Here is a 19393-nt window from a genome sequence, read left to right as displayed (position 1 = left end):
CCATGTCCTGTGGTCACGACTGTATTGAATGTCAGCCATTTGATGAGAACAGACTGGGACAATTTTGCTGATGTCACACGCAGGCCTGGCTTACACTGTACTAAGAGGTTGCTGGAGAGTTCATCAACTTCCCAAAGTTCAAAGTCAGGATGACGAGCCACAAGACATGACATCTGTGGAAACCTGACACATTTCTTTTTCTATGAACAATGTGTAGTCTATGTTTTGTTGAAACAAAGACTCAAAGAAAGTTCTGCACTCTATGTACATGTGTGTGAGACAAAGAGATAAGAGTCAGTATGTCCCTACAAGACTATGAGAACACAAGTGTAAGAATGGAGCATGTGACTCATCACTGTGTCTGAATGTGGAGGAGTGAAGCCAAGTGTGGGCAGAGGAGTTTGTTGCCCAGCTGACTAGAGAGCAAACTCTTTTAAACATGCAGACACACATATACTGCAGGCTTGCATATACAGGATACACACTTACTTACAGGCACACGCATACTCATAAATTCCCACAATGACACTACACACAAAAAGAAACTTAAAGCTCCTTCCCAGACACATTTTAATGCATATAAAAATGCTCTGCTATAAATATATAGTCTGAGTTTTTCCTCAAAAAAAGCTCAGTGAATCTCTGTAAAGGGCCTGAACATACATCTGGTCTTTGTCCCTCACTGTGAATTTCAGGCTAATATAAGCAAATGTGCCTACAGCACCCCTACATCCCCTCACCCCCATTGCCACTTTCCCCACATCGGTCGGTGAAATCGCTGTGCAACAGGATGAGATGGCAGGAGTGAAGTATGAACAGATTTAGCACTAGGCTCTACGTTTAAGCCTCATTCACACCTAAACTCTGTTCAGGAGTCTGTTGTTCACAAGAATATGTGATAGGCAGATGCCTCAGATTGCTAAGTGTAGTTAGTGTCGTGATTTTGTGTTACATTAGCTGTTAGCTTGTAACACATACAGCCCCAGTGGTTTTACATTATTATAGAGCAATACTGTATAAAAGAGATGTCAAATGTGCAATGTATTCAGTCTGGCTAAGAAACCCTAAACCATAAATCTGTGTATGAAACTGGGTAGCTTGCACTTGTAATGGAGGGTTCATGTCCAACTCTTCTGAGCCAAAAAAGTTATGAATACAAGCTTGTAGTTGTTTCATTTAAAGGTATTGCTAGCAAACAGAATATGAACTGAAACAAGGACATGGTTTAGATACACTTTTACATTTATTTATCTATTTTAAAGGTAGGGAGATATTTTCAAGCTTTCTGTTGCATGCTAGTGTGCAGTGTACTTGGATTCTTTTTTGACCAATATGAGCTAAAAGGCTCTAATCAATAGCTACATACTATATAGTACATTTGTTGGTTACCTACAGGCAGTCTGTTAAGAGTTCTACATAGTACTACTGTTCCACAGCTGGAAAAGTGGATGATAATAGTTAAATTGGGGGCAGCAGAACACACTGTAAACATATCAATTTATAAAGTTCATATAGCAAAGGTGTTAACTTTATTTACATACTTAATTACACATCAAGCAGGCAAGGAGCAACGTAACATTCATTTGGAGTTGCATTTCTGTTCATTTGACAAATGTTAGTCCAATATTTGCTCTCCTTTTAGCTTTGGTTTGGAAAAAATCAAAATATTTTTAGCTGCTAAATGCTCCACCACGCTCACCAGCGAGTCACTAAATTTATCTGTCATGCTGAATAGTGGGAGTGTATAGTGGGTTTATCAGTGCCAGCCAGCCGCTGCAGCTGGTAACAAGACTTATGAGAGAGTCCAAGTAAACCAAAACAGTGAGGCTGCAAGGTTTAAAACTAAAACTATTGGCTAAAAAGCTGTGTTGCATTGATGAAAACTAGATTATTGTGATAATACTCTATGGATTCATCACTGTAACCGTTACTTTTCACGTACAGTCACTTGACACACAGTTCACATATACTCCTTCAGCTTGAAATAAGTCTTGAAAATGGTGCACCTATCAAGTTCTGCAGGATTAGCTCTTCAGGTGCATCTCGGACACCTGGCTGGTTTTCACACAGCCAACACGTCTAATTGCATCCTTTGTCTATTCCTGGCAGAAGTAAAATGACAGAGAAAAGTGCTCAGTCAGGTCTCCAAGTGTTTTGAGATCAGGATTCACAGTCACACACCATACAGAAAGCGTTTACACATCTGTGAGTTTCCAAAAAAGATTTGAACTGTACCAGCCCTCACAGACCACATGAATTCCTGACCGTGGAACAAAATACCTAATCCAAACCAGAAGTTTCTTTCACAAGACCGGATTTCTTTTTTGATGTTCTGACTATTTTGGGATGGCCTGGTCAGAGATCAGAGCCTTTTGTCACAGTTACAGGGAGTTTCCTGCACCTTCTCCCTCTTCTAGAAAGACTTTGTATGTAGGATTAGTGTCTTTTCTTTTTTTACAGGCCTCTTTTATTTGACATGTACCTATTCAATTGGACTGAAGTCATCACTGTATTGCCTGCCTGTGTGAATCAAACAAAAAAGGATGTCCCACTGGTTCTTTACATGACGAGCAACCCACAGCTCACTAGAATAACATGGTCACAGAAAACTAGCTCACAATTTCAAGGCAGGGCAAACAATTCACCCTCTTTGCACTGCCTTGATAAAATATTCCACAGGCATTTAGAGTCTTCTGTAATTAAACGTTTGTCTGTCTGTATGTACACCACAACTCCCCGTGAGCAGCCTCCCCACGCCTCCCACTGCATGTTTGTATACTGGAACAATAGGGTGGGTGCAACCTTTGTTTGTGACTGTACAACCATGCAGACATCCAATCAAGTGTCCAGTGCTGAATCTCTCCCACACTGCATCAAACTCCTCTTTACTTCCCACAGTGCATCAAAGTTAGAGAGATCTCTTAAAGATAAATACTGCACTGTCGTGTTGGCAGATCGCTGTCATTATGCTCTGAAAATCACAGCTTTTCAATCACACAACTTTACGGCTTTGTAAGTTCTCATCTGATCACAGAATATTTAAAGCAGCTCCACTATTCAGTCCACTACCACAGCAACCCGAAATGATCCAAACAGTAACGGTTCACATGGCCCCAAGCATGCGAGGCAAACAAAACAGGAGAGGATAAGAGGATGAGTAATGTTTATAGTGCGCCCTATTCCTATTAGTGCGGTGAACCAGCTGCTCCTCCGCTCAGCCTCGCCTGATGAAAACCACATGTTGAATGGAGGGTGAAGCCTCATCATCCCCGCACCTGAGACACACTGACCACAGGCCTCTTCTTCCTCTACCATCGCACACTGCACACATATTCCAGACAGCCAGCAGGATGAAGGAAGCGGTTTGGCATGGCCACCAAATGCCATTTATGTTCCTGTCTGCCTCAGGTTCAGCCCAGATTGAACATTCTTTGTGAGGAATGTTTGGAATCCTGATTTGGAAAGAAAATCCTTTCTGAGTCTCCCTCAGTTAAATAAACATCACAGAATTGTATATTACACCTGGTGGTAATAGTTAAAGACACAAGCACAAGTAAAGGTCCTTATAGAGTTAGAAGGTTTTGCTCAAGGACATTTTAGCATGGTTAATATTTAATACTTTATTAAAACTATTGATTATGCTCACCATTTGTACCAGCTTAAAGGTTTTGTATAGATTCATTCTGTATTTAATTGTTGCTTTAATGGCGGCCAGTCCATCAAACATATAAAAATATACATGACAAAACTCCCTTCACTATATACCACCAGTACAGCCATACTGTATTTCTTAACTGCTGCTTGAGAAGCCCTTCCCCCTCTGTTCACAGCAGTGAAGCAGCACCAACAGCAGACCCAAGTGCAAGCATCCTTCTAACACAGCTGTGGTAATTAGAAAGACCACTCAACCATAGGTTAAACTGAAGTCATGTTGTAGCCACTTTAAAAGGAGCTGAGGTTAAGGTTCACAGCGGCTTCCTTGAGCTCTTTTCCAAAACACTGAGTCTGTCATGAAGGTGGAGGTGGTTGCACATAATGTGACATGAGTGTTTCTTCATAAGATGGAGAAGAAACTATGCACTCTTCAGAATTAGTCATGTCAGGTTTAGTCAGCAGCCGTTTCAGTCAGTGACTATTTTCTTTCTGGTGCTGGTGAATCAACTGTTTCAGTTTATATGAGCAATGATCTACATCATGTTGACAAAGGTACAAAAGAAGTCATTCTGTCTGTTCTTTCACACTGTGACAAATGTGGACTGACAAATGTGGACTTATAGTCTATACATAGATTGTGCTATGTGTGGCTTTATTGGGATTTCATCCCAACCTGAGTTGGGCATACAGGGGGGCATACAGCAAACCTTTGTAAGGTGTACTGAAAGCCATCTTTCATAAGGCTTAATTGGGAAACATTTAGACTCAGTTAACTTGTCATACAACCTGATCCTGTCTACATCCTGCATCTGCCTGCAGCCAATCAGGTGATAAAAGAAAAGCTACACTAAACAAAAGGCTGATATAGTATGACAACAGAATGGAGCAAACAAAAAGAAAATCAAGCTGTAAACCAGTGCCCTTACTCAAAGAAACAGACAGAGTTATTTAGAAAGTTTGAAAACTGATGTAATTTATATAGGGGGTGTTTATTCTTACCAAGAAGGGCTTGGAACAGCTGGCTGCCCAAGATGGCGGACACTTTGCCCACACTGGTCTTCAAGGCCTGCTCCTCCGGGCTGGTCAGGTTGGCCTGGTACTGTCTGAGCAGCCCCACTGCTCGCTCTGTGTCTACCTCGCAAAATAAATAGGAGTCTCAGATCAACAGCAGCATGTTGACATTTTTATAAACTGGGATTAAAATGAGTGTACCTTGCCTGCCTTGCTCATAGGCCAACTAATATATAGGGGAGGAATATGAAAATATGACTAAGGCTAAACTAATCATTTGGTCTATAAAATGTCAGAAAATAGTGATAAATGGCAAATGCAACTTCCTGGAGCTCTTGGTGGCACTTTTAAATAAGTTTGTGTTTAGCTAACAGTCCAAAGGTATTCAAGATATTCTATAACAGAGTACTAGATGAAAAGAAAATCACATTTAAGAAGTTGGAAGCAGAGAATTTCACCCGTTTTTGCATCGATTCATACTGTGGTTGCTGCTTTCCTATCATTATGATAATTAATTATTCATTTTAGTTATAAAATCTATTGACAAAAATAGTTTCAAACAATAATCTAATGCAGCTCTGAAAAGAATAAATGCATCACTGAAGGTAAAGTACCAGTGTAAGAGAAGAATGGGCTTATGAGATTTTATACAATAATAATGATCTGTATTTGTCTTATAGCCACATGCAACTCTGTCCGTTATATTCTCCTGCAGAGAACATTAAATGCATTATTCTCTTGCAACACGACTGTACAGCTGGTTGCTGAACCCTGTGGGTGGTGATGAGCACAGCAGAGATGATGCACATCACGGAGGTAAATCCAATACTTCACAGTTTCCTACCTGATCCTAAACATTTTGACCGAAAAAAAAAAAACCCATCTCAAAACAGTAAAAACAGCCCGGAAGTTTAACAGTTTCCAGTTACAGTATTTCACCCTTTTCATCCCGTAAGTGTAAAAACATTAGTGTTTCATAAGAAATTATAAGCGAGGCTAGTGGGTCTGTGAAAAGTCGTACATAAAGTTTAGTGGATAAATGAGCTGGCTATAAACTTTAACAGAGATTTAGGCTACTACACAACTTTCACATTTGAGGGAAATGACGACGTAACGGTACATTTAACGGTACTTACCATATTTATGCACCATGATGTTGCCCACTCGAAAAGTGGGGTTAGAAGAAAGTTATGACAGCGTTAGTCCCGGATTATTATACAACCACAACCATCGCTCCTTCTTCACAAATAAGTGAGATGTTGTGTTTTAAATCCAGCTGCTGGGCACGTCTGCCTCAAGTGTTACAGTCAGCAGTGTGGTCCACACCCACAGACTGAGGGTCAGATGTGACAGGAGGGTTTACTTCCTGACAACTTTTCAGGAGTTTTGGGAAAACGGTCCCAGGGTGACATGTTCCTCCTCCCCCTCACACGACTTGCCTTCATAGAAAACAACCCTTTAGCTGAGCCACATATTACAGGGCACTGTAGTACCACTATTAACATATTTAAACTATGCCACCTGCAGTTAGCTTTGATTATCATCCGTTGGCATCAGTTTGTTAGTGAAACTATACCTTGTCCATGGTTCAGTATTTCTCTGATCAGAATCTTGTCGCCGATTTACCATCTCTTGCGTCGTGCGCCATCTTGTGGTGAGTTTAGGTGTTCCTGGGACTCAATCGACTTTAAATCAGTCTGTTTAGTTGCAACCATTGACTGTATCGTTACTACTGTGTATGTAGAACAAACCAATACCCTTTGTGGCTCCAGCTGGAGCTGGGCGATGTCTGAAAAACTTTATCAGATGAGTCAGCGACGGTTGGGGCTGAAGCCTTCAAGTTTGCAAACGAATAAAGGCTGGAGTGTGGAGTTAGAGAGAAACGAACTTACCAGACCTCTGTAGCCCACTCTGCCTGCGACTAACGGCTGGAGGCTAGGCGAGCAAACTCCGACCCAACCGTCACTGGGCGAGTTGCATTATGGGTACTGTAGGCGTCAGGTTTTCACAAGAACGGATGCATTATATTTTATATGCCCATTACAGGTTTTTAAAAATTTCCTTCTGCAAAGTTGCTGCCATATAAATGTAATGGAGTAAAAAGTACAACATTTATTTTTGAAATGTAGTGTATTTAAAGTTATACACAAATAGGCTATAAAATTTTAAAAACCAAGAAAAAGTCAAGCAGCCTACCTCAAGACTGTGCTTAAGTACATGTACTTTCTATCACTGTAATGCCTTTAAATCAAGATAACCCATTATAAAATATGCAAGCACATACATGAATTTCAAAAACAGCATAACTGTTTATGAAGATTATAATATCAAAAATCCACAATGGCAGTTCATACAGTAGACCTACAGGGTTATACAGAACTATCAGGACATTGTACAAAATAGGTTTGGTACTTTTGGCTCAGATTATGCTACACAGATATCTTACGTGCAGTGGTGTCACCATGGGGATAAAAAAAAAAAGTTTCTGAACACAATGAAATAGCAACAACAGAGGGGAAAAAAAAAAACCCACAATGATGACATAAAATGCCAAGAGGCAATTCTGTGTGTGAATCTACGATGCACTCTGCAGTGATATAATCAGAGGAACGCTTCACATTTTCAATAGCAAAAGAAAACGATAAACCTAGTTAACCAACTACACTTGTACAGAAACAAATACCTAAAACTGCTATCCAGTGGCATTATGCTGATATTTGATTCACATCTTATAACATCAGTTCAGAATGCATTGTACATCAGTTCACATCAACTCGCTTTTCTCCTGGCTCAGAGCCAAACCATTCCAGTGACGCAGACAAGGATGCATGTCAGTTTTGGAGTTGAAATGTCTGTTGCTGGAGTCAGTCAACCTACCTAGTAGGTAAGAAGGGAGACAGTTCTTTCTCGTTCCAAGCTGAAATATTGTCTCTTCGTTTTTCTGACCCTGTTAAAAACAGTTGAGAAGAGAAATGAAGGGACCCATCTCAGTAAAAAAAAAAAAAAAAAGAAAAAAGTTGGTACCATTATTTAATAAAAGGCAGCATGTGTAGATGTTTGTTTTATTTGTACTTAAATAATTCCTTAATGAATTTTAGGTCAACTAAAACTATCAATTAGAACAATGTTTGGATTGCCAGGGTGTGAACAATTCCTATTAATACATTACTGTAAAAGATTTTTCCATCCATCAAGTCTGTAGACAGATACTTTAGTGATCCTGAGGGAAATTCAGGTATCCAGTAGCAACAGCAATGATAACCAGAGTCACAGCACCCAAAGAAAAGAAATGTATAAAAGTGTAAGACTAAAATACAGAAAAGTATAAAGAAAAAAAAAAAGATAGGTAAGTTTTAAGTGGTAAAAATCTGTTAATAAGAGGTGATCAAAAATGTTGGCTTTTCGAACCGGGCAACCCAAAATCTTTTATTTACAGGCTTGTATTGTTTACTGGCAACAATAATTTTGTCACTGTAGTTATATTATACAGTTATAAATTTAGTGTGAACCCCAAGTGATAAACAGAACTACAAAAAAAAAAAAAAAAAAAATTAATAGGCAACTACAGACAGGTGACAAACTCGAGGAAACTTCTGAATAAATTAGCGGTCTCCTCCAGAATGAAAATTCCCCCACCCACAGGGCATGAGGGTCACTAATGGTTTGATTGGTATGAAAATGATGTGAATCAGATGCTGTGGCTTTCACAGTCACCAGATCTCAACCCAACTGAACACCTATGGGAGATTTTGGAGCGGCGTGTCTCCACCACCATTATCCGAACACTAGATGAGGGAATATCTTTTGGAAGAATGGTGTTCATCCCTCCAGTAGAGTCCAGAGACTTGCAGAGTCAATCCCATAGTGCGCTGGAGCAGGTGTGCTGGCACATGGAGGCCCAACACCTTAGTAAGACACTTCATGTTGGGGTTTTCTTTCATTTGTCACCTGTCTGTTTATTTGAAGATACGTGACCTGTTACTTGGAACACTGTGCAGCACCCAAAGGCTAACCATCTATACTTCGGTAGGTAGGTAGTTGTTTTAGTATCATTATTGTCAGTATGTTAACTTGAGCTCAGACAATTAGTCAGTTAAGGTAGTTGATCAAAACAATAAATAATCTGCACTTATTTTTATATTTAGTTCATCACTCAAGCCTTTTTTTTTAGGCAATAAGGCCAAACATTGCCCCAGCCCATATTTGCTGCAAATTTAAAGATCTCACTTAGGGCTTTTTTGAAATTCAGAGGCATTTTATAGACTTAATGATTAATCCTGAAAATAATTTGCAGTCATTAGTTGTTAGTTAACATTAAAATGTAACAGTACCTTTTCTGTGATATAACCTGTGTGTTTTCCAGGGAGACACAGTGAGGTGGATGAGTCAGTCTATTCACTTTCACAGACATTTTTATATAACCGACAAACACCTGCTCAGCTTACCACAGAAAGAGTCCAGTCATTATCAGAATAGATGCGGCGTCCGCTAACATCCATGTTATTTTGTATGTATGCGGTGTCTGAAACACACAAACATGACAATTAAGGCATGACATACTCGCACAAACCTGTCAGCTTCGAAACAAATGTTTCAGTTGATGGTGCTGTGCTCACCATGACCCAGTCAGGCCAGTCCGTGTCTTTTAGGAGGTGGCATGAATTTGTGGTAACTGAGCTGGCCCCTGCACACCACATCAGAGAAAACAGCCAGCGCTCATTAACCACCCACAGGTTCACTGTAACATTCCTCCTCCGAAGTTCCCTGTCAGATACAAACACAACACAGATCTTTGTTCATGTATTATATTGTACATGAAAAGAAAAATAGTGCATACAATTAAAAGATGGGGATATTTTGAAAGCAGAAAACATGACTATGCAAATATGTACAGAGTCTAAATGGTATGTTTGTAGTTGTATTTAAGTGTGTATAAATGTACATAGCACACTCCTACGTCTTTTCTTTGTTTAAATACCAAAGAATTGCACAATAACAGGAGTTGCCTGCATGTAAAGTCAGGGACAAAGACACAACCTGTCGTCACAAGCATCATGATCTCTGACATTAACCTCTAGAGTCCTGAGCTTTGGAAACCCAAGCTGTGCGGTCCTCATATGAGGACGCAGGGACTCTAGAGGTTAATACTGCCCACAGTTTTACTGAACAAATGCATGGGATCAGTTGTGTAAATTTGCTGTATAAATAGTGTTTATTTGTGCTGCCCACTCACAAGTTTGACTAGGAGACGTGTTGAAAGCCTGTGTCATAAATCTCAAACAGTCCATGTACAGCGACTTCATTTAGAACTTCATCAAAACATGCTGCTACACTGCGTTTCATTCTTTAGTGTGTTTTTATAGTTGGCTTGCTTATCCATTTAACAACACTCCCAGGCTGGGACGTTACTGGAATGTCATCCCCTGAAGGCCGATCCTGTGCTTCTATGTTCATTGTCTGCACTGTGTCTCAGCATGCTACATAAATCCCTTTAATAAGCACACTACTGTGCATGCTCCAGGGCACCAGCACATAGAGAGCAAGGGTGTATTTTGTTTCAAATTTATTTTTTACCTGATTTTTCCTGTACCTAACTTGCTGTATTTCATATTCAGGTGGTTTCCTTCTTCATTTAACATATCAGCTTCATTGTCATAGAACTGGATGAAACCCGGAGCAGTCGAGTTCACATATTGCCTTTCTGCTGGAGGAAGCCAGAGGATCTATACAAAGGAAAATATGACACCTTAACAAAATGTGCCCCATGTCAGTCAAGTTCCACCAGCTGGATTATCATTAGACCTACCAGGCTCGAGTCAATACCAGAACTCAGGATGGTGTTGACTATGTCCACTGTGTCATTTTTCTGGTTGGAACTATACAGATCAAATATCACAGAGATGTTGTGCTGCTTGGCGAGGTTGAGGAGCTGAAGTAAAGAGGGTATAGTCTGGTTCCTGGCTGTCTCCTTCTCTTCTTCCGAGAGCTGGGACACTGAACGGAAAGGATCTGTCTGGATAGTCCAATAACTGTTTCAGTAACAGTAGCATGCTTTATGAACACGTGTGTGGACAAGCATGTATCAAAGCAAAGCCCTCACCTTTATAAACCATTCACCTGCATTCAGGCTCTGTAGCTCCTCCCAGGTTAGGTTGGCGCTGTTGTTGAAGTGTCCATCAGGAAACATCTTTTTGACATTTGTCGTTCTCAACAAGAACTCAGACTTATTGTCATGCATCAGGAAGGGAATTCTGTCTTTACTAGATTAGAGAAATGGTAAAAATTAGTACATGTAAACAACAACACAAATTTAAAGGTACCCTAAGAAATAGATGACCTTGTTGACCTGTGGACAACTAGGACAAACTGCCTGAGCACTGAGAGGATAACACCAGGCAAAGTCACTGAGACTGACTGATGATCTGCTAAATCCCTCTGACAAATAGCGATTGAACACTCATAGCTTAGCAACCATAACTGGCCTGTCAAGCCTTGGATTTCTCCACATGTCCAAGTGCACAAGGATCCCCAGTAAAAGTGATGCTTGGTATCCAGAGAGTTTGATAGACAAAGGTCTTTCACCATGATGTACTGTATGTACTCTCCAAGCACATATTTAGGCTCCTCATTTCCAAACAAGTCAGCTGTATATGGTGTTTTAAAGCAACCTAATTGATAGGGATAGTGCTAATTGAATGCAATGGGGCTGTAGAAACCACATGTATAATCACTTTAAAATAAGTTATATATATATTCATATTTAAATATGAACCCAGTTTTCACCATACCTGAGCTGTACATCCGTCTCAAAGGCTGTCACACCGCATGCAACGCTCCTGTTGAATGACATCATGGTGTTCTCTGGGGCCAGCTGAACACAGTGATGACAGATGTGTGAGACGCACTTGTGTGCTTAACTCTCAAACTACCATGAAGCTGTGTGAAGGCACATAACCCTATACCCAGTGTTAAATTGAGCATATCAATGACCCAGGAGAGAAGCAAACCAACAAGGACAGAGCAGCACACCATATGGGGCCTTTGCACTACTGGACATTTGTTCACACCTGAGCCAGTGGGAGAATATTTGTTGTAATGTGAACACATGAACATGCAAAAGAATTTAACATATTACAAAAGTAAACAAACTACATTGTATAAACTGCTCTGAATGATGTGAAATTTTGATTCAGTATATACAAGATTAGTCTTTTTTTTAAATATATTTCAGTATGACTTAGAAATAGGAATAGTTGTATAGGGAAATGCAGCTTAGTAACGTTCATGCCAAGAGTTGGACAAGGAGACTGGCACTGAAGTGTAAGTGACAAAGTGTGTTTCTACAGGGGATTAAGTACATGACAATTTCTTGATGCCGAATTATCCAAATGATCATTAAATGACCCTCCTTTGACTAAATATACTACCAGCTTTAATAACCTCAATCATGAGCACTAGTAGAAACTGACCCTGAGAATCATTAGGGTGTTGTCAAGTAAAAACAGGATGCTCACCATCGGTGCACCTCTGTGACCAATGAGCTTTGGTTTTTCAGGTAATTCATCCAGCTCTATCAAACAAGGAGACCAGATGAGCAGGGGACACAGGAAGATGGCTGCTGACACGGCTATAAAGGCCACTGCAATAAGGCGCCGAGACCCTGGTGAGAACAAAAGTCACATAACACAACACTCCTCTTTATCTACAGTACTACAGATGTCCCTTCAGAAGTCTGAGCAAATAATGAGGATTATTTGTACTGTGGGAGTGAGTTTATCCTGCTTTTCAAAACACTCTTTTGTATGTGTTTTTCCTTTGCAGGAATTGAAACATGAATATCTCTGTACATACTTTTATGCAGCATGTCAATTCTTGACTGTACAAGTCTTTTGATTGTTTCATGAAAATAGAATGTTATGTTAATTAGAGATAGGGACACAGCTCATTCCTGTAATCACTGAACATTTGCACAGGAGACACAAACTCTAGTGTGTTATACTTTGCCATTATGTTCTTTTAATTTTATTCTTATTTATCTGTGGTCTTTATTCATCAGTCACCCGTCCACCTATTGTACCATCTCTCTGGGATGAAGATGGTTCATTTTTATCTTTTAGCAGCTGTTTTTTGATCAAAGCCAAATTAACCACATTTTCAAAATTGACAAGACCAGTTTCGTTGCAAGGCAGTGAGGATATTTATGTCTGCGTCTGTACATGCTGTTGTTGCCTGTGTGTACTCTGCAATGATGCCTGACACGTACCTTGTTTGGCCTTGTGGAATCTTTGGAAGACAAAAGGGCTCAGCAGCGTCAAGGCTCCAACAGCACCAAACTGCAAGAAAGGAGCAGTGGCCTGCCAAGAGTCCAACACTCACATTAGAAACATGTGATGTACACAGACAGCTTAGACCCATGTAAATAAACCAGCCATTTACACTGTTGTTATCATCGCCCCACACAGTCCTCAACCCTCGGTGTGAGATGCTTACTGTACCTGGAGTGACAGAGGAACAATCGGCCACTCTTGTTGCCACCCGAGGCTAATTCCTGTGACCCCGGAAGCAATGAATATCACACCAAAAAACAAAAAGATCTGTGCAGACAAAAAGCAAATATGACATTGGGCAATTTGAACATCCACAATCAATGATTGTAAAAAGCTGGACAGCTAAATGTTTGCAGTACCTTGTGCAGCCAGTGTAAGTGGAGTTGTTCTCCTAAGGCAACTTGAAACAGCGCAAAGAGCTGTAATAAATGGTGTAAGTTATCGTACATGAAAGTGCAACTTTAGCTTCTTATTCTATAGATGAAATATGCAAATATGTCATATCTGGTTCTATGGTACAAAGCTAAACGATAACTGTTCTTTTTATTTAGCTAAGATTTTAAACACCCATTTCTATGCCGGTAATTATCCACTCCCATATCTGGCAGCCACTCCATCATTACTGCTCACCGCGTAGCACCAATACTAGGTTCTTACCAGGAGCAGAATGCAGTAGCTGGCTAACACTGCAGAAGTGATGATCCCCACCATGAACCAGTTCACCCACCACTTTAGTTTTGTGAATCCCTGCCTGATAATAGAACAATAGAGGGCAGCACAATGTTAACAAAATACAGGTCACTGATCTAAACAAAAGAAAAAGGAAAGAAAAGAGAGGATTCTGGGCTTTTGTGCCAGCTTCAATGTGGACCCTGTGTGTGCATGTGTGGGAATTTTTGTGAGCACTCACCAGTTAATATCATCTTGGTCGTTAAAGGTAACCACACAAATATACATCCAGCACAGAGAAAGTAGGGAGACCAGAGTGACAAAGGTAAACCAGGAGCATGCATGCTGAAATGAACAGAACAGGTGGAATAAGTCATTTTGACACTTGAAACCTTTTAGGTTATGCTGTGTGTGCAACATGTGGGTGTTTGATTTTCGTGAAGTTCATAATCTGTGAAGACGGTGGAACAATTCCAGCATTTTTACATAATTGGTTTTGCACACTGTGGCATAACAACTCAATACAAACAAACCCTTTCACCATCAAAAGCACACCTCCACTTTCCTCCCCACTCTCACTTTTGTGCAGAACTACAGCCTGCCAACATGCTCAGGTCCCTTTATAATCCAGTTAAGTCCATTACAAACCTGTTAGGACCTGTAAGTTTGTTTTTCTTGGCACACAAGTACATATTTAGCATTGTAATCGCCACTTTACTTTTACAATATTTTATATTTCCTTCTAGTATGAGAATAGTTTTCTTTTCACTCATTATCTTAAATGCATTTAAAACACACACTAACAGAAAAGTTCATTGGAAAATTATTTCTGAATTCAGTCAGGTGGACTGTTAAGACCTGATAACATGGATTTGTAAAGTTTATTTTATTTGGTGTATGTTTGTACAATGAAATGAAAACTGAAATCAAATAATTTAGAAAATGATTTAATAACTATCACACCCTACAATACAGTCTATAGCAGAAAACTAAAACATCTAAGGCTTATCTGAGCTCTATACTGATCATATCAAATATACACAAATGTTGCTGACGATACTCACTTTACTCCTATTTTCACTCAAGCCAATCCAGTGGCAGCTATACAAGCCCCTGCTGCAAAGTCTGCAGCAGCTGTTGCCTGTCATCACTTCAATTCCTCATTCACAGTGCACAGATCCCATACAGTCCACTCTGGGCACAGCTTGGAGAAGGATGGACAGAGCCCAGATGAATACTTTCTCTGGATACCGAGGAGAGGCCTGATCTCATTCCACTAAACCTATAGCATGTTGGAGGAGAAAAAAAAAACAATTGTGATGGAAAGCAAATGAGGGAAGGGAGAAAGAGTTTCTTTGGGTATTAAGGCAAACCCTGCTCAATAACCCCCTCAATAGAGCCTGTGTGCAAAGGGGGTCTAGTTGCTGGGAACACTTACAATGGCCAGCACCATGGGGTATTGAAAGAAGTGCACAGACCAGTCTCAGAGCGAAGTCACACTGTTCAAGCCCTTGCATCACAAACAGCCACAGTGACAGGCACGTCCATGCACAGAGAGGGGATGAAGGAAATGAAATCAGTTTAACTAAGGAACAAACATTTCACATACTAACGACCTGAAGGATACTCCTGGACGTGAATAATAACTGGAGTTTATAGATGTTTAAGTTGCTAGAGATGTACAAGTTGATAGGCAGTAGCCCAGAATGGGTCATAGCAAGACTATAGGTAACATGCTGGGGCCTGTTATTTTACAGCTGTGCCAGGTTTCAGTTTATCTGATAACAAAGGACATGGGAAACTACACACATTATTTGTCCCCATACGGAAGAGACACACTAAACAACAAAAGTGTCTATTGTGAAACGACTTGTTTCTTGTTAGACTTGATTTGAGCCTTTCCCAACTCATCTGGATTGCTCATTTTATTTCAGATCCCTCAGGTTATTAAGTAAAAGTTTTCAATAGATCACTTGTTGAGTTACCACTTGAAATGTCTCTATAGAACAAAATGACATCCTACCACAACATTAATATCTTCCTTAAATAATTGGGAGATTACCACAATAACAGCTGGTTTGGCAGGTCTAAATGTCACTGACATGAAATACAAGAAGTACTGTTTTACTTTACAAAAGGAGAGCAGGAAGTTTTAAGTCTCAAATGACTATTGAGTAACAGCCATATGCAAGCAGCCACACATTTAAGGAGTGACAAGTAAAAGGTTCTTGTTGCAATAAAAGAATAAACATTTGTTTAACTGCCATAAAGCAGTGTTCCTTTAGCTGAAAGACATCTTTGTTTATTTCTCTAATGATACTTTAATTTCTGCTCTCATTTCCTACCTCATACATTAGCAACCTTAAAAAAAATGATTTAAAGTACAATATCATTTCTTACAGCTTAACTTTACATATATTATAGCCGCAGCACACTGTGATACCCGCAGTCACGCCTTGTCAATTAGCATTTCACTTTCTGCAGACTGGCAATGTAAACTGTAATTACGCGCAAATTGACGAGAGATGAAATGGGCACATAAATTCTCTTTAACGATGGACATTTATGCACCAATAAATACGTCTGCTGGACGAGTAAAAACTAAACACTCAAACTGATGCTTAATGTTTAGCAGAACTTCCCATCGGACGAAGAATATTTTGGTCTGCTGCTTTATTTTATTTATGCCCTATTTTGTGTTGTGAATACAACAAATGAACATATTTATACAATTTACATTATATGTATATAAGTGAAAATAGCGCTAAAGAAAACATTATCACAAAAACCCAGCTTTTATTCTGACTTACCTCAGCAACAAAAATAAACCCTTCTTCTGTCACGAAAATAAGTTTCCAACGCACACCATGGACGTCGTCTTTATTAAATTGATCACATATTTGCTCATTGCTGCTTCTTCAGCTGTGTTTTAATTATGACTCAAGGGCAATTGGTCAGTGCCAGTCACATGGCGTACAAGCGAGACCATTACACAACTTCATAATAACAAATCAACGTTATACAAAAAAAAAGGTCTAAAGTATTTGAGATATTTTTGTGATACTTGAAGAGTCCTGCCCAACCGAAGAGATAAATGTATAGGTCTGGTGGGTTCAGGGTCTTTTCATCTTACATCTGCCTGCGAGCAGTTTGGAGGTGCAAGATACCTGAGCGTGTAGTGTTAATTTTACCTGTGATCCTTTGAATAAATCAGCACTGTTTTGAAGTTACTTGGACTTTCTCGTCTCTCAGAGTTAGCAATGGTAACAAGAACCAAAGACCAACAAATGTTACCAATACAATTTTCACAAAACACCGAACAAATTCAGTGTAACAAACTAATAAGGGCTAAGTCCTATACACTTTAACCGGAAGTTAGAATGCCACTATAAATTTAGCACCTTAGTTTTTTCGTTTTTCTATTCTTCTCTATTCTTGTTCGTCCTTTCTTCCATTTGCTTTGCCGTTTATTATGTTCAGTGAAGCCATTACATTGTGAATAGATGTTGAACTGAAAGCCTGATGTGATAGACCGTTAAGCTTAAACCTCTCAGCTTTAGGCCAGTAGGAGAAAATGGAATGCTCCTGTCTACAGTATCTCTTAATTAAAAATGACATTCTTTACATTTAGGGAACACACTCAATTTATTTAACCACTTACCAGCGCGAAGGTTGAGGTGCACGACCAAAGTTTCTTATCCTTTGTCAAAACGTTCCTGAACATCAGCAAAAAGGAGAATAAAGTAGTCCAAATATATATCTTACTGGTTTAACTAATAGCCTACCTATCTATATCTGCAAAATCTAATAAATCCAAAATGACTTACCGTAAAGTGCACCTTTACATTTTCCGTGTAGTCAAACCAGTGACACAGTGCTCGGGAAACCCAGTATTTGTCCCTGCTCTCCCTCTGTCACATCCTTTTCACTTTCTGTCAGAGTCACTATGAACGGCGCCACTGGATGAACGGGGCGTGGCCTAATATGAGGGCGGGGCCAATCAGTTCATCTCAGGTAACCATCAAAGTCAAACTTGTCGCCTATAGGTAGAAAATGACCTGCATCCAGTACCGACATCTCTGTAAAACAGGCCTAGATGTTATAAGGAGAGAAAATCAAAGTCACGTTAAATAAAACATTAAAACAGCCAAACTTTATTTTTAAAATGTAGATATAATATCTAAATGGAGACAACTTGACCCACTGAAACACTTTCTTGACATATAACTTTGGCCCTTATAATACCCTAAAAACCTAATATATGTAGGTTTATATTCCGTTTTATTACTGTGAATTGTGTTTAAATGTTTTCCCTTGTATTCTAGCAGATTTAAAAAGCCTAGTAGTTTTCAAACTGTCCGATTCCTCTCACTTTAACCATGTCGTGGTCCATGCTGGTTAGTTGTTGAAAAGTCCTACAGAAGTGGGACTTTACAAACCAAATTATTTCAAGCTTCATATGTCAACACCATAAATGGAATTCCTAGATTATTCATTGTTGTTAACCACATTAATTATGGGAGAATATATACATCATATGATTTCCAGTGAATTAAGATACAGATATTCTTTCCCTGTTGGGTATGTTTAGTTCTGTTAGTTAAGTTTATGATCTTGTATGATGTGAGGTCTTATCCCGACGTTCATGCGTGTATGCATGTCCTATGTTCTGATAACATGTAGGTTTAAGAACTCTCTGTGTAGAGCTGTTTCTTCAGTATAATTTGACATGCACACTTGTAGCTACACTTCATGCTCACTGGCTAGAATAAATACAATATATTTAAGAAGTCAACTGTGACTGTGCAATTTTGTCTTTAGAACCTGACGTTTTCCACTTCATTAATCTAATGTTTCATTTTGAGTGTACCAAGAACTACAATATGAAGTGCCATGTTTATACATTAGTCCAGGGGATAGAAAACTAAGAGTCCATTTGACCTTAAATAAAGCAGAGGTGGGTTTATTTCTCATGGCTGCTGCTCAGGGTGTGACTACAGAGTTACTGACTGAAGACCAAAGAGAATACACAGTGAGTCTTTATCTTTATGAGAATGAATGTAACTAATCTCCTAGGGAGCTGCCCAGTTCATGTTAGAAACTGAGACTGAACTGTGAGACGTAGCCAAGGGGCATCATTCATTCTGTGAATCCTGCATTAATGAACTGCTTGTCATATATCATTTAACTGAAGATCTCCATTAAAGCATTTGATGATACTTTAGTACTATACAGCTACAATGCCTGAAAGTTTTTCATAGCGTTTTAACTTGTGCCTGTGCATCTCCCCTATGTGGTTTTCATACCTGCCGGTGAAATGTGGGTTTTGTTTCAGTCACCTGTGGTATGAGACTCGCTCAGACTTGAAACCTGTTTGGAAAAGCCCCATCATGCCGAACATGATTTACTTGTGTCCAAGAGACTGAGTCATGAATCAGACACGTCAAACAATTGCCACTTATAATTGAATTATACGCCACAATTTTACTTTGAGAATATTAAATGCAGCCATGCTGGATTGTTTGAAGCATTATAGTAATAAGACCAAACACATACAGTATCAAGTCTAAGCAAAATGAGACTGTCCTGCTGGATTCGTTCAGTTGAGCTATAAGCATATTGGTACATTTGGCTATCTTCAACTGCAAACGGGTAGGCAAGTACATGTGGGCTGCTGCACAGCAGTGATGTTTGGTGCACTATAGTTCAGTTACAAATGCTAAAAGAATGAC

General features: G+C 39.5%; 1 protein-coding gene across 6 annotated transcripts; it reads right to left on the bottom strand.

Moving 5' to 3' along the window:
- Positions 1-6970: 6970 nt before the first annotated feature.
- gdpd2 (glycerophosphodiester phosphodiesterase domain containing 2) lies at positions 6971-17605 on the bottom strand. 6 transcript variants are annotated; one of them, XM_020588471.1, is made up of 18 exons: positions 17489-17605; positions 17323-17377; positions 15100-15171; positions 14726-14943; positions 13903-14006; positions 13650-13743; positions 13352-13411; positions 13161-13259; positions 12929-13019; positions 12180-12325; positions 11454-11536; positions 10766-10925; positions 10472-10678; positions 10240-10388; positions 9282-9429; positions 9111-9187; positions 8997-9013; positions 6971-7612 (listed from the first exon to the last, which is right to left on the bottom strand). In XM_020588471.1, the coding sequence occupies exons 4-18, from the start codon at positions 14807-14809 to the stop codon at positions 7539-7541; spliced, it is 1593 nt and encodes a 530-aa protein (XP_020444127.1). In that variant the 5' UTR covers positions 14810-14943; positions 15100-15171; positions 17323-17377; positions 17489-17605; the 3' UTR covers positions 6971-7538. The 6 variants fall into 6 exon arrangements, with proteins under 6 accessions (XP_020444127.1, XP_020444206.1, XP_020444479.1 ...); XM_020588550.1 differs by lacking the exon at positions 15100-15171; XM_020588823.1 differs by lacking the exon at positions 8997-9013 and having other exon boundaries at positions 17489-17604.
- Between the last annotated feature and the right edge of the window lie 1788 nt (positions 17606-19393).

This window comes from Monopterus albus, unplaced genomic scaffold, assembly GCF_001952655.1.
Source record: "Monopterus albus unplaced genomic scaffold, M_albus_1.0 scaffold2.1, whole genome shotgun sequence".
NCBI classification, from domain to species: domain Eukaryota; kingdom Metazoa; phylum Chordata; class Actinopteri; order Synbranchiformes; family Synbranchidae; genus Monopterus; species Monopterus albus.
This window is presented reverse-complemented; position numbering and strand designations above follow the sequence as displayed.

Excerpts from the sequence above, each read along its gene's own strand:
- gdpd2 (XM_020588471.1), bottom strand. The coding sequence starts at position 14,809 with ATGACAGGCAACAGCTGCTGCAGACTTTGCAGCAGGGGCTTGTATAGC. Across the intron at positions 10,679-10,765 it reads CAGGTGAATGGTTTATAAAG|ACAGATCCTTTCCGTTCAGT; the intron begins GTGAGGGCTTTG and ends TGGACTATCCAG. Across the intron at positions 9,188-9,281 it reads ACTGGCCTGACTGGGTCATG|ACACCGCATACATACAAAAT; the intron begins GTGAGCACAGCA and ends TGTGTGTTTCAG.